The 13,980-nt window shown below is 42.5% G+C and overlaps 1 protein-coding gene across 4 annotated transcripts in view; it reads right to left on the bottom strand.

The window, feature by feature from the left end:
- Window positions 1-13,980, bottom strand: part of tdrd12 (tudor domain containing 12) — a 102,501-nt gene that overhangs the window by 37,989 nt on the left and 50,532 nt on the right. For all 4 annotated transcript variants that reach the window (XM_054751709.2, XM_054751708.2, XM_054751710.2 and 1 more), the window contains 5 exons: window positions 9,547-9,732; window positions 9,302-9,455; window positions 9,061-9,188; window positions 8,096-8,287; window positions 632-760 (listed from right to left, as the gene is read on the bottom strand). In XM_054751709.2, coding sequence (XP_054607684.2) covers window positions 632-760; window positions 8,096-8,287; window positions 9,061-9,188; window positions 9,302-9,455; window positions 9,547-9,732 — 789 coding nt within the window. The remainder of the gene's footprint in view (window positions 1-631; window positions 761-8,095; window positions 8,288-9,060; window positions 9,189-9,301; window positions 9,456-9,546; window positions 9,733-13,980) is intronic.

Genomic DNA, 13,980 nt, shown 5'->3' with positions numbered 1-13,980 from the left:
ATACAATTTTTTCTTCATGAGGCATTTATTATAAAATCAGTCTTGGTTATGTTATGAAAAAAAAATTACCTTTTTTTCATCAATAGTTTTTGTGTAACAGATTGATCTTAGTGGACAAAACATCTGCAACAAATAATCACACTTTCTGTGATATTAGGGTTTCATTTTGGAGAAAAGTAGTCAAATTTATGACTTTTACTGTTCACCACCAAATTCAGTAATTTCTCGATATGTGGCTCAAGCGAGAAGGTCTGCACATTTCTTTAGTTCTTCTGCTGTTTGTATTGAAGTCAAAAGGTCAACCTGAACATCATTTTATTCATTTTCGACTTGCTTTGATAAATATTTCCAGAAATTAATGGTAAAAATTACACACTTTCTCTCTAAGCCCTTTATTTCGAACGAGGAAGTATTTGAATATTCTTCGATGGAGTATGGTGGACTGCCCCAGTGACTGGCATTTATAGCGGTGAGTACACCATCTTGTTCGTTGTCCAACAGCATGTAGAGACTGTTTGAAAGACAACAGTAGATTCGGCCCCACGACTGAGATGTGTTTATAGATTGTGTCCACACTATATATTATATATTAAACTACATGTATAGGATGGATTGCCAGGTTAGCATTTACCTTGAACACATCTTCTACCTCCTGAGCAGAGTTTGCAACAACCACAGTCTTCTGGCCAACATCTGGGTTTAAGTCCAGCACACTCAACAGTACTGAGATCTTGCTAACCTCTGGAGTCATGAAGATGACCTGTAAAAGAAAACAGGAAAACCTCAGGTAAAAACACAACCTGTGTGTCGCACATATAATTAGAACTATTTGATTTTAGAATGCACTTGAAATTATAATTAATCACTCATTTTTTCCCACAAAGCAGACCATTCACCATAGCGTTACCCCCAGTTCAACTTGGTAGTGTCTGCTGCATGCTACGGCAGTGGCATGTATCCACAGCACATCTCCAAATCTTTTATTTGCACTATAAATATTTTGTTGGAAAAGGCAAGTTAGAGAATATTCATTAGGATTTGCTTATACTGTGCGAATAGTTCAAGCTGATCATGTTATCCTTGATTATTTATGCTATGCCTTTATGTATTTTACCAGATTTCCATGTTTTCACTTGGTTTTGCTGATATGTTCGAGCATTTGGCTCTTTTATGAACAGCACTTTGGTTAGCTGCCATTAGGGATGTGTATTGGTGAAATTCTGGCGATACGATATGTATCACAATACAGGGGAGACGATACGATATATCACAATATATTTAGCCAGAAGATATTAGCAATATTTTTAGGCTGAAATTATTGTAGGACAATTCAGCAGTCCAAACTGATATGCAACATGCTTAACATGAGGTCTCTGAACCATAACAGAGGGATTTATATTTCAGTGGTGGAAACTAAACCCACTGCACACTGCTGCCAACTAGTGGTCGGCATTAGAATTACACCAAAATAAAATAAAATCAACAAATGTTTTCAGGTAAATTCTTCCAAAAATTCGATACACAGCTTTTCAGTATCAATATAATATCACAGGAAAATATATTGCGATATTTTGTCAAATCGATATTTTTTTACATCCCTAGCTGCCGTGCCATTTTTAAATGGTGCTTTATAAATCAATTGGTATGGTATGGTAAGTTAATTTGAAATTATTTTACAGTCTAACAACTCCTCAAGACTTGATTTTTACTTGTATTTAAAGACCAAGATTGAATTGTTTTTTTCCAATACATTTACAGCAGGGCTGTACAATGTGACTTTTATGTTGCGCTTGTGATTAAAAAAACTGTGTGATTAACTATTTTTAAGACGTAGCCATGGTGTGACATCTTTAAATTACCTTTTCCCCCCAGAACGTTATTGAACATTAGTATGTTCCATGTAAGAAAATGCATTTTACTGATGGTAATCTGGATGTTGTGAAAGAAAATTAAGGAACCAGCAAAGATGCAAAGGCTTAACCGGTCCAAAGTTTTGGATAAAAAATGCAACTATGGGCAGATTGGCTAATGCTAACAGGTAGCATGCTCATGATCAAGTAGGGTTCAGAAAAATACATGATGATCGTAAAGCTAAGAAAGACTAAACTCAGGGTTTCTGCAGAAATGAGCAGAACAAATGTAATGCTTTTTAATGCCATTTTTCACCCTTTTAATGCCATTAACAAACACACGTGAGAATCCACAGATATATATGTACATAAAAACCCTCTGGGAACTCAATGTATTATAATGTACTCTGAGATAAACAACAAAAATGTATAGAAAATACAGTTACATGGAATGTTACATGCTGCAGCATTTTTTCCCAAACAACAGGATTAATGCATGTGGGTTAGCTCACTAGTTTTTGATTCCAGCTCTGACTCAACATTTTTCAGCTCACTGCATTTGTCCCTGTATCTCTTCCTTAGAGTATTAGATTTTGTTATCATTTGAGCCATGAGCGTGCTCGGTTTGTTTTCTGCCTGTCCAGCTAGTTGATCAGCATCTTTATGAAGGCTGACACACACCACCCTTAATATCTTTTTCAGCTGTTCTAGCTCATCTTCCAAAGCTTTTCTCTGAAGTCCACTCATGGCACCCTCTCGCTTTTGTCTCTCTTCCTTAAGGTAGATCCTATATCTAGTCCTGGCTGATGCTACAGATGCTAGTAGCTGTTTTGTGAGGGGAACTTTGAGAACCCCCCCACAAGCTCCAACTTGGTCACAGACTTGTCTCTGGGCCTCAACAGTTTCTTCTTTTATGTTGCAAGCCTCTACTTCCCTGTTCACAGAGGAGCCTCTCTCTGGTCCAGCGTTGTTAGCTGCAGAAACCAGTTCTTTTTTGAAATGTGGGGCGAGTCACAACTTTAAAATGTAGCGTGTCTTGTCCTTTCCACAGGTGAAAGATTTAGCTATTTCAGAATCCAAAAACATTGCCTGGAACAACACCGAAACACCTTCATTGGATGCATAGGAGTGGTGCTGCACGGCAGTGTTCAGATATCAGAGCACCTCTGTCTGCAGCGTCGCAGGCGATCCAAATTATTTTTGAAGCGTGCTTGATGTTCCGACGGCAGGGTTCACAGCTGCAGTTGTGCTGCTTGTTGTGGTCGTGGTAGTCGTAGAAAGGTAAATAGTCAGTTAGCTGCTGTCTGCCTTTTACGGCTGCTTTGTGGTTGTCCAACTGCATGTGCAATTTTACAGCGTGCACACCCATTGTACCAAGTTTATTTTATTTATTTTTTTTACAAATAGTACAAAATCTTTATCCACCTTAACCATTAACGGGCTGCAGCCATACCCGGAACTAGTCGTTTTCCAACCACTTTTGCTGAAATTTGCATTTCCCTATTTTCCAAACATTAACGCCTCATGATCCAGAGTGCCAGCTTCTTGTCGAACATCTGGTTTTACGACAATTCTACAAGAAACTGGTCAAAACAGAAGCCATAATAGAAATGGTTCCACCAGCGTCTTTACTCAAACGTACGTATCATACAATTTCACAACAAATCACAATAATGACAAAAAATTGAAATTATTTAAGAATATTTCTTGAAAAAATGTAATTTAATGCTTTTTAATGCTGTTTAAGGCCTTAATTATTGAAAATTTCATTTAATGACTTCATGCTCTGCAGAAACCCTGAAACTCTACAAGTGGAAGTCCCCACCATCCTGTTTATTCTGCATCCTGCAGCACTATGGATCAGAACCGCTGCAGATACGAGTCACGTTGCTGCTTCTACACTGCAGCACGTACTATGGCAAGCCGCTGTAGTATGTAATTAACAAACGCTTCTATCTTTGAACATAATTTAAACTGAATTATTGCCCACTCATAAATAATAGCCATGCCACCATAGTGAGCCTAAGTCATGCCTGTCTACTTCCAAACCATGTGTCCCCCTAAGAATGAAAAAATGAACACGTCAATGGGGCTAAAAACTTTAGGTTACTGGCGTAACCTTGGTTCTCTCACTAGCATGAGTGAGTGTCTCACTATGGGAACGTCCAGGCGTGACCTCATCAGAAGCTCTTATTCCACACCGCCAGCCCTGATTGGCTGGGAAAAATCTGTCAGTGTTCAAGAGGCGGGAACCCACCCTATATATTGGGCCGGCTCCTCACTGGCAGTTCATTCTAAAACGTCCACCTCTTCCTCTCTACGAAATAGCAAGGAGGGCAGCATGGTGAGACACTCACTCATGCTACTCAAAGGACCGGGGTTATGCCAGTAACCTTAAGTTCTCTTTCATAGCACTCGTTCCATGTCTCACTATGGGAAAATACGGACTCTCGATTGCAAGGCAGAACATGATCCAGAGACTGTAATCCCAAACAACATATCGTGTGAACATCTCAGATAGTGGGAGCCATGGCCAGCACAGAGTGAGCTAGTGATGGTATTGTGATATCTAGCTTGTAGAACCGAGTCAATGTAGGAGGGGAGGTCAAACTCGCCGCAGAGCATATTTCCTAAATAGACACTCTGAAAAGGGCCCATTAGGAAGCAAGTCCTAGAGTAGAAAGTAGGGATGCACCGATCAGGTTTTTTGCTGCCGATCACCGATACCGATATCAAAGAATGCTGTTCACCGATACCAATCACGTGGATTGGCCAGAAATTTTCTACAACATTATAATGAGTGCTACAAACTACATAATCTGGGAATAAAGGAAATGTAACTTAATCTAAAATGGTCTGTATTAGGGTTGTCACGGTGTGAAAATTTAACCTCACGGTTATTGTGACCAAAATTACCACGGTTTTCGGTATTATCGCGGTATATATTTTTTAAACGTGCTACATTTTCACACAATTAAATAAACCCTATATGTCAGGAAATATTGTCCTCAGTTTGTGTCTAAATTTTGCCTAAAACGTGTTATTTTGTAATTATGTTGTTTATTTGTTTACATTTTTTCCCTTTAGTCTTTAAAATACCAATATTTGCCCATAACTTCTTATTTTATGTCTGTTTGATGTCATCATTTTAAAAATATTAGTTCAGATGATACTCAGTACTCAAGTAGCCTTCTAATCAGATACTTTTTTACCCTTACTTGAGTAATAAACCCTATATCAGGAAAATATTGTCCTCGGTTTGTGTCCTTCCAGTGAGCTTTGCAGATTTGGGAAAATGTCATCAGGCAGTAATCATTGTTAAATTCATAATTATTCTCGGAGAGAGACCAACTCTTATCTGCCCCTGGGAGCCCCGTAATGCATAGCGTCATTTCAACATGGGGGTGTCCGCGACACGGTTTATATGCAGGTAGCGGCTGCTTTATATAGCGACTCGTTGCATTCTCCCTCAACCCAAATCCTCGGATAACACATTTTAGCTAAAACGCTAACGTTAGCTTGCCTTGCGTTGACTGTAGAGTTGTGGGTGATGGTCACGCAGATGTGTCATGAGGTTTGAAGCGTTGCTGCCTTTTACAGACACTTTTTCTGCACGTGCTGCAAACAGGATAGCTGTCTTCTATAAACTCCCTCGGCATTCTTCAAATATCTAGAAGATGCCCATACTTCCGACTTTGTCTTCTTTGAGGGATAATAAATGTCCTGAGCGCTGCCGTCTCCTCCTTTGGCCATTATTTCAGCTTTAGCTTCAAGAAAGTTTTGGTTGTAAACAACAAAGCGCGCATGTGCCGCCGGCAACTTCAGCAGATGATACGGTGGCTGGTAAGGGACACAGCAGCCGCGGTAATCCCACCGAGATAATATAGTTTTTTTTTAAACAAGACGGTTATTATTACTGTCAACTTTTTTTTTTTACCGGGGTTTACCGCTACACCGGTTACCGTGACAACCCTACCTGATCGGTCTGCTTTGATCTATTTTGAAAACTCCGATCAAAACCGATAGGAGCGCTATCGGCCGATTACGATCAAATGCCGATCCATCGGTGCATCCCTAGTAGAAAGGGCACGAAGACCTTCAGGAGGTAGAACCCTTTTGGAGTCATAGGCTAAGGACATGGTTCCTACAATCCAGTGGGAAAGTAATTGTTTTGAAATGGGCTTCCCCAACCAATTTTTGGTCCAGGACACAAAAAAGCTGGTTGCTTTATCGCAGAGTCTCTGTCCTGTCCATGTATATACGTAATGCACGCACTGGACATAGTGTGTGGAGATTCTGCTGCTCAAACTGAGGAGAAAGGAGGGTGGAAGGAGACCAAAGAAATAGGGGCGCATGTCCCCAGCACCTTTGGCATAAAGGTGGGATTAGGGAGTAAAGTCACTTTAGTGTCCCCTAGGGAAAATTTGGTACATGACGGGTGAATAGAGTGCATGTATTTCACCCACACATTTAGCCAACGCAAGTACGAACAACAGCACCGTTTTTAATGTAGCCACCTTCAAATCCACCTGCTCCAGTGGTTCAAAAGGAGGAGACATTAGTGCCCCCAAACCAAGCAGGAGGTCCCAGGGCAGAGCCAGATTCCTAGAGACAGGAACTTGCCTTAGCACTCCTCTCATAAACCGACTCACAAGGGGATGCTGTCCAACTGACTTCCCCTCAAATTTAATATGGCAAGCTGATATTGCAGCCAAATAAACTTTAATTGTGAAGAAAGCTTTCTCTTTATCCATCAGGTCCTGCAAGAAGGTCAGTATGACCACCACAGAACTCTGAAAAGGGATTTTCTGTTTCTCTTCACACCACTTTTAGAAAACAGACCACTTGCAGTCATACAGAGACCTACTTGAGGGAATGAATGACCCTTTGCGTGAGCCCTAAAGCCTGTAGGTTGGACCACTCACGGGCCAAACCTAAAGGAACAGTCTCTCTGCATAAGGGTGGAAAATCTCCTCTTGTGCCTGAAACAGTAGATTTCTGCGTAGAGGCAGGTGCCACTGTTCTCCAAAGAGGAGCTGTGTGATCTCTGCCAGCCAGTGTTTCGTCAACCAACGAGGCGCAATGAGAATCATTGACAGGTCTTCCGTTCTCACTGGTGAGTGTGGGTGAGATGAGAGCCACAGGGGGAAAATAATAGAGCAGGGTCAGTGGCTATTTGTAGGTGTATGTATCCACATCCAGAGGTGCGTCCTGGTCGTGTAGGGAGAAAAACATGGGGCACTGAGTGTTCTCCTGAGTGGCAAAAAGGTCTACAGAGGCCTGCCCGAAGCGCAGCCAGATCATCCTGACTAAGTCTCCACTCTGCATACAGGAAGTTCTTTCTGGAGAGGAGATCCGCCCATATGTTCCGTATCCCCGGTACATGAGTGGCTTTCAGAGACAAGTGTCTGTTGCTCCACAGAATAAGCTTGTGAGCTAATATGTGCAGGTGTTGGGATCTCAGGCTCCCTGTCAATTTATGTACGCCGCAACAGTTTTGTTGACCGTTTGTACCACAACGTGATGGTTTACGAGGACAGAGAGGAATTGTCTCAACGTCATGTAGACTGCCAACAGCTCCAAATACATTATGTGGAACCTGAGCAAATGGGGGGACCAGGACCTGTTCACTGGTCTCCCCTTGAATCCCTATCCCCCTATCGTGTGATTGTTCAGTAAAACAATGTTGATTTTATATTTCTTCATCAGGTTGACACAGTGATAGCTTGCTCTTGTTGTATTGTTGTGTCCCCCCTTTTTTGGTTTGTTTTTCTCTTTCTGCAGGTATAGAAGCAGACTCTTGTTCATCATTGATTGTTTATTTTTGTGGGCCCGCTGGCTGCCTATTGAGGACCGCTGCGCTAAACCAACAACAGCCTTCCCTGCTGCAAGCCAAGATGGATCAGGTCATGAATGCAAATTTTCAGAGTGACAAAGATCCGACTGGCTTTTCTAATCAGTGTTTCCCCATCAATTTTTTATCCAAAGCTAATGCAGGGTTAGGGTTAATAGGGTTAGAAGACTATTTTCATCTTCAACCTGCATGTTAAACTCAGCATGGTGGATCGCTTTTCAAATATAACAAGTACAAAATTGGTTCTCAGTGAACTTGCTTTTTAAGGGATATTTTAAGGAAAATTTCAAATATGTTATTTTACTTTTATTATTAGTAATGTTGAAATCCTGTTTTTGGGAAGGTCAACATCCTGTAATGGTGATGATGTAAGCACGTGAGACGGCCTGACCTGTTGAACGTTGCCGTAGAGTGCAGCTTCCTCCGGGGCCGTTATGATGATACAAGGGTCTGACATGTGACCGGAAATCAGACCCTCCATGTGACTCGTCCAGCATTTTGCAATAGCAACAAGTTGCTGAGGATGGAATGCATTCTCCTCATTGCAGGTCACCCTCTGGAAATGCTTCAGGATGGTTTCCATCTGAAAGACCATTGTTTTTCAATGGCAGACGCATAAAAATAGTTACTGAAAGGCTAATACTGAGCTGATGAATCCTCAGAATGTTGTATGAATTATCAAATTTAGCTCTTCCGTGACCTTTTTTCTAGGCAAATTCCGTTTTTAATAAAATTTGACAATTTTGAAGAATTTAAGCCTGGGGCACATCGGAGACAGATGCGCCGTTGTTTTGAGAAGTCAAGTGGTCACACAGGACGCGCCGCGCCACTAGGCGCTTCTTGGAAAGTCGCATGATGGTCACATCTTTCAAGACTTGAGAACAGGAAGATGAAAGTGACTCGTGTTTTTACGTGATCAGACTTGACGTCGTGTTTTGAGGGACAAATTCATAAAAAAATGGGTAATTACGCTATTTATTAGAATATTTTATGATCAATAGTACTTTAACATAATCAATACTGCGGCTGGGTTTGTGCCATTAAGCCGTTCTGCGTCGTAATGTCATTTGTTAAGTCCTCCACAATGTTGTAAACAGCCACGGCGTTTGAAATAGAACTGCCACCTATCTTCAGCGCCTCGGCGCGACTCATCCGGGACGCAGCACTGCACTTCCTGTGCAGCCACTCTCAGCAACTATAATGGTTTCTATAGAAAATGACGGCACGGTGCAGGCGCGATGTGTCTGTCTCCAGTGTGCCCTAGGCTTTAGGATTGCAATGAACTGGATGATACAAAACAAACCAACTATTCTTGCAGGTACACATTTAAAAAAAAAAAAACAGATGTACCGTTACCTCATCAGGAGCAAGCTCAAAGAGATGGTCGGCCTCATCCAGAACCAAGTGGCACAGTCGTAAGAACAGGAAACAGTGGCAGGACAGCAGACGAACCAGGGTGAAAGGAGTGGTCACTAAAAGCAGGCCTGTTGAAAATCCAAATAAATCTTTGAGTTTATTTGTAACTGTAATCACATGATTACCTGAAAATTGGGGTCCTTTACCAACTACGGTCAGACAAGCGTGGAATTTTGCTTACAGTTTTTGGGGATTTTGACAGCTTTGGCTTCATCTTTACCGACACCCAGCAGGACAATGACTGGGCAGAGGCTTTGCGAAAGCTTGGCCTCTTCCAGCAGATCATAGACTGCCTGAGCCTTCTCCCAGCCTGAACATAGCAGCACTGCTATGGGCTGCATGTAGAAACATCAAGAATGTAGACAAGAAAAAAGTTTGTAGTTTTACATTATATCTAAATGTAAAAAGTCGAGCATTTTTACTCACCCCTGAATAGGTGGTTTGGGAAGTGAAAATAGAATTAAGTAGGATGTGTGAGAGGAGGGGAGCAAGGTAGCTGAGTGGGTTGTCAGCATTCGGAGTAATAATGAGTGTGTTGCATCCACGGGCCACCATTGGCCAGCTGTAGCGTTCAGCAGGAGACAAAGTGTCGAACTTGTTTCTCAGCAACATCTGGAAAAAGACCAGAAGCCACTTGAGACTCAATATGTGATTAAAGAGGAATCGCTAGCCACGTTTACATGTGCCAAATTTCCTCAATTCGATTCAAATCTTGGTTGATCGGAATTTCCAAATCTCTGTTCACATGGACACAAACTGAAATGATCCGATCATGCCGTGCGTATATATATGCACCAAGCATTTAATCCGATTAAATAGGTTCAGCATGTGCAGAGTCGCCTTTCCCGAAAGAAAAATTGTAAAGACTTGAACATGTTTGTCGAATGATTTGTGCAATAATCAGATTTATATTTTACTTCCACAAAATGCAAGTTCTGAATGAAATATTACTGAAACGGGGACGGCTTGTCATCGGATTTAAAAGCCGCTGCTTGTTAATTACGCCGTCATGTTTTAAGTCAGGCAGTCCAAATGATAGCAGAGAGGCCCGCTCGCTGTTACACACATGCCCAGTGAGCATTAATTTACCCCAACAATACGAATGGCTGTGTTTCAAACGTCAATCGAAATGTTGAATGGAATACACCACCTCTCAATCGGGTTGAAACTTCAATCCGATCGGGCCGAATCGGTTCAGAATATTCCGATTGACATGTTTACAAGCAGAATTTTGTATCTGATTGGGCGTTCAATCCAATTAAATATGGGCATGTAAACGTGGCTACTGATAGACAGATGTTCTTTCATATTCCAGCAGAACAGAACAGTTTTAAACTACACAATACATAAGTAAAAAAAAAAATGTCAGGATTCTCTCTCTCTCTCTCTCTCTCTCTCTCTCTCACACACACACACACACACACACACATGGTCTTAATGAACATACTACTTTTCCTCCTCTATCTGCTCCTCATCAGCACATCCTTTAATCTTTTACCATCTTTATGCAGATGACATCCGACTGTACTTCTCCTTTAAACCCCATGAGATGTCTAAGTTGCAGCTGTTACACACCTGGTTAGACTGATAAAACCTGGATGGCTGGGAACTTTCTACAGCTGAATGAAGATGGGACTGAGATCCTCATCTGTGCCCCAGACAAGCACATTCCCAAAGGCAGAAACTCTCTTGGTCAGCTTGCTTCTCACATCAAAACCTCTGTCAAGAATCTTGGAGTGACATTTGACCCAGCTCTAACCCTGGATTCTCATGTCAGTTTTTTTGTTCACTACTACTTCTTCCAGCTCAGGAACATTGCTAAGCTGAATCCCATTCTATCATGCTCTGAACTTGTGATCGTTATCCACACCTTCATTTCTGCACGCAATCCATCCACTGTCTGAACCCGCTTTGTCCACGTAGGGTCGCGGGGGGGGGTGTGTGCTGGTGCCTATCTCCAGCGGTCAATGGGCAATCAGGCGGGGTACATCCTGGACAGAGAGCCAGTCCATGGCAGGGCAACACAGACACACACAGGACAAACAATCACATACAGGTGCTGGCCAGTAAATTAGAATATCATCAAAAGGTTGAAAATATTTCAGTAATTCCATTCAAAACGTGAAACTTGTACATTATATTCATGCAATGCACACAGACCAATGTATTTCCAATGTTCATTACATTTAAATTTGATATTCATAAGTGACAACTAATGAAAACTCCAAATTTGGTATCTCAAAAAATTAGAATATTCTGAAAAGGCTGAATATAGAAGACACCTGCTGCCACTCTAATCAGCTGATTTACTCAAAACACCTGCAAAGGCCTTTAAAAGGTCCCTCAGTCTTGTTTTGAAGGCACCACAATCATGGGGAAGACTTCTGACTTAACAGCTGTCCAAAAGACAATCATTGACACCTTGCACAAGGAGGGCAAGACACAAAAGGTGATTGCTAAAGAAGCTGGCTGTTCGCAGAGCTCTGTGTCCAAGCACATTAACAGACAGGCGAAGGGACGGAAAAAATGTGGTAGAAAAAAGTGTACAAGCTCTAGGGATAACCGCACCCTGCAGAGAATTGTGACGACAAACCCATTCAAAAATGTGGGGGAGATCCACAAAGAGTGGACTGCAGCTGGAGTCAGCGCTTCAAGAACCACCACGAGGAGACTCATGAAAGACATGGGATTCAGGTGTCGCATTCCGTGTGTCAAGCCACTCTTGAACATGAAACAGCGCAAGAAGCGTCTCGCCTGGGCCAAGGACAAAAAGGACTGGACTGATGCTGAGTGGTCCAAAGTTATGTTTTCTGATGAAAGCAAGTTCTGCATTTCCTTTGGAAATCAAGGACCCAGAGTCTGGAGGAAGAGCGGAGAAGCACAGAATCCACGTTGCATGAGGTCCAGTGTAAAGTTTCCACCGTCAGTGATGGTGTGGGGTGCCATGTCATCTGCCGGTGTTGGCCCACTCTGTTTCCTGAGGTCCAGGGTCAATGCAGCCGTCTACCAGGAAGTTTTAGAGCACTTCATGCTTCCTGCTGCTGACCAACTTTATGGGGATGCAGACTTCACCTTTCAACAGGACTTGGCACCTGCACACAGTGCCAAAACCACCAGCACCTGGTTCAAGGACCATGGTATCCCTGTCCTTGATTGGCCAGCAAACTCGCCTGACCTTAACCCCATAGAAAATCTATGGGGTATTGTGAAGCGGAGGATGCAATACGCTAGACCCAACAATGCAGAGGAGCTGAAGACGACTATCAGAGCAACCTGGGCTCTCATAACACCTGAGCAGTGCCACAGACTGATCGAGTCCATGCCACGCCGCATTACTGCAGTTATTGAGGCAAAAGGAGCCCCGACTAAGTATTGAGTGCTATACATGCACATTCTTTTCATGTTCATTCTTGTCAGTTGGCCAACATTAGAGAAACAAACATTTTTTCATTGGCCTTTAGAATATTCTAATTTTTTGAGATACCAAATTTGGAGTTTTCATTAGTTGTCACCTATAAATATCAAAATTAAACGTAATAAACATCGGAAATACATTGGTCTGTGTGCATTGCATGAATATAATGTACAAGTTTCACGTTTTGAATGGAATTACTGAAATATTTTCAACCTTTTGATGATATTTGATGTTATTCTAATTTTCTGGCCAGCACCTGTACACACTCACACACTCACACCTAAGGCCAAAGTAGACAGACCAATTAACCTAACAGTCATGCTTTTGGACTGTGGGAGGAAGCCAGAATACCCGGAGAGAACCCACGCATGCACAGGTAGAACATGCAAACTCCATGCAGAAAGATCCCAGGCTGGGAAGCGAACCCAGGACCTTCTTGCTGAAAGGCAACAGCTCTAACCACCGCGCCACTGCGCAGTCCATTTCTACACGCTTAAACCTTATTTATACGTCTCCGTCTGGGTCGAGATGAATGCACTCAACGCCATTATCCGTCCTTTCGAGGGCTCTTCAGCAGGCTCACAAGGACGGACAGAGCCGAGCTCTCTTTTCTTAACATCCGTCCAACGAGACGGAATGCGCGCTTGTGACATGTCAGGACGCCATTGCTGTCGACATCGCTGCTGTCACGTACTCAAATCCATTAAGCTTAAACACTCCCAAAAACTCCAGGGGACAGTAAGTTGATTCCATAAAGTTTACTGGCAATCTTGTAAAACTGTAACAAGCAATACAGAAAGGCACATCAGAAAGACTTCCTTTAATACTGTGTGTTCGGCTGCTCTTAGTGCTGCTGCTCCACTTAAAATCAGGAATAAAAAAAAAATCAGCTTCTGTTCCTTGGCTCAATGACAATACTCGAGCCCTTAGACGACAGTACAGATCTTATGAACGCAAGTGGAAAAAGGACAGGCTGCAAATTTCTCAACAAATGCTGAAGGATTCCCTGTCCTTGTATCAGAAAGCCGTCAGAGCAGCTAGAAATGAGTATTTCTCTAATTAAATCACCACCCATCTTGGTGATCAAAAGAAACAATTTAGTGTCATCATTTTGTTCTTTCGTTAAAAGAAACTGCCATACCCTCTGCTCCAACAACAACTTTCTGCACTGAGTTTATGACCTTCCTGCAAAAGATCCAGGATATCAGATCGAGCATCCTGCCTCTGGGTCGGGTCACCCTGGAGTAACCAGAATTCACAATTCAAAATCCTCGTCTTTGTTTATCATTTCTTCCAGGGTGGTGCTCCCCCCTATCTGGCCACACTCCTGAACAGATATTCCCCATCACGCGCTCTGCGCTCCTCTGACCAAGGCCTGCTCGCTGTCCCTCGTTCTAGGTGTCGTACTCGCGGGGACCGGGCTTTCTCAGTCCTAGCACCGTCAA

The sequence above is a fragment of the Nothobranchius furzeri genome, chromosome 7 (genome assembly GCF_043380555.1).
Source record: "Nothobranchius furzeri strain GRZ-AD chromosome 7, NfurGRZ-RIMD1, whole genome shotgun sequence".
Lineage (NCBI taxonomy): Eukaryota > Metazoa > Chordata > Actinopteri > Cyprinodontiformes > Nothobranchiidae > Nothobranchius > Nothobranchius furzeri.
Note: the sequence above shows the minus strand (reverse complement) of the source record. Positions and strands in the feature narration are given on the sequence as shown.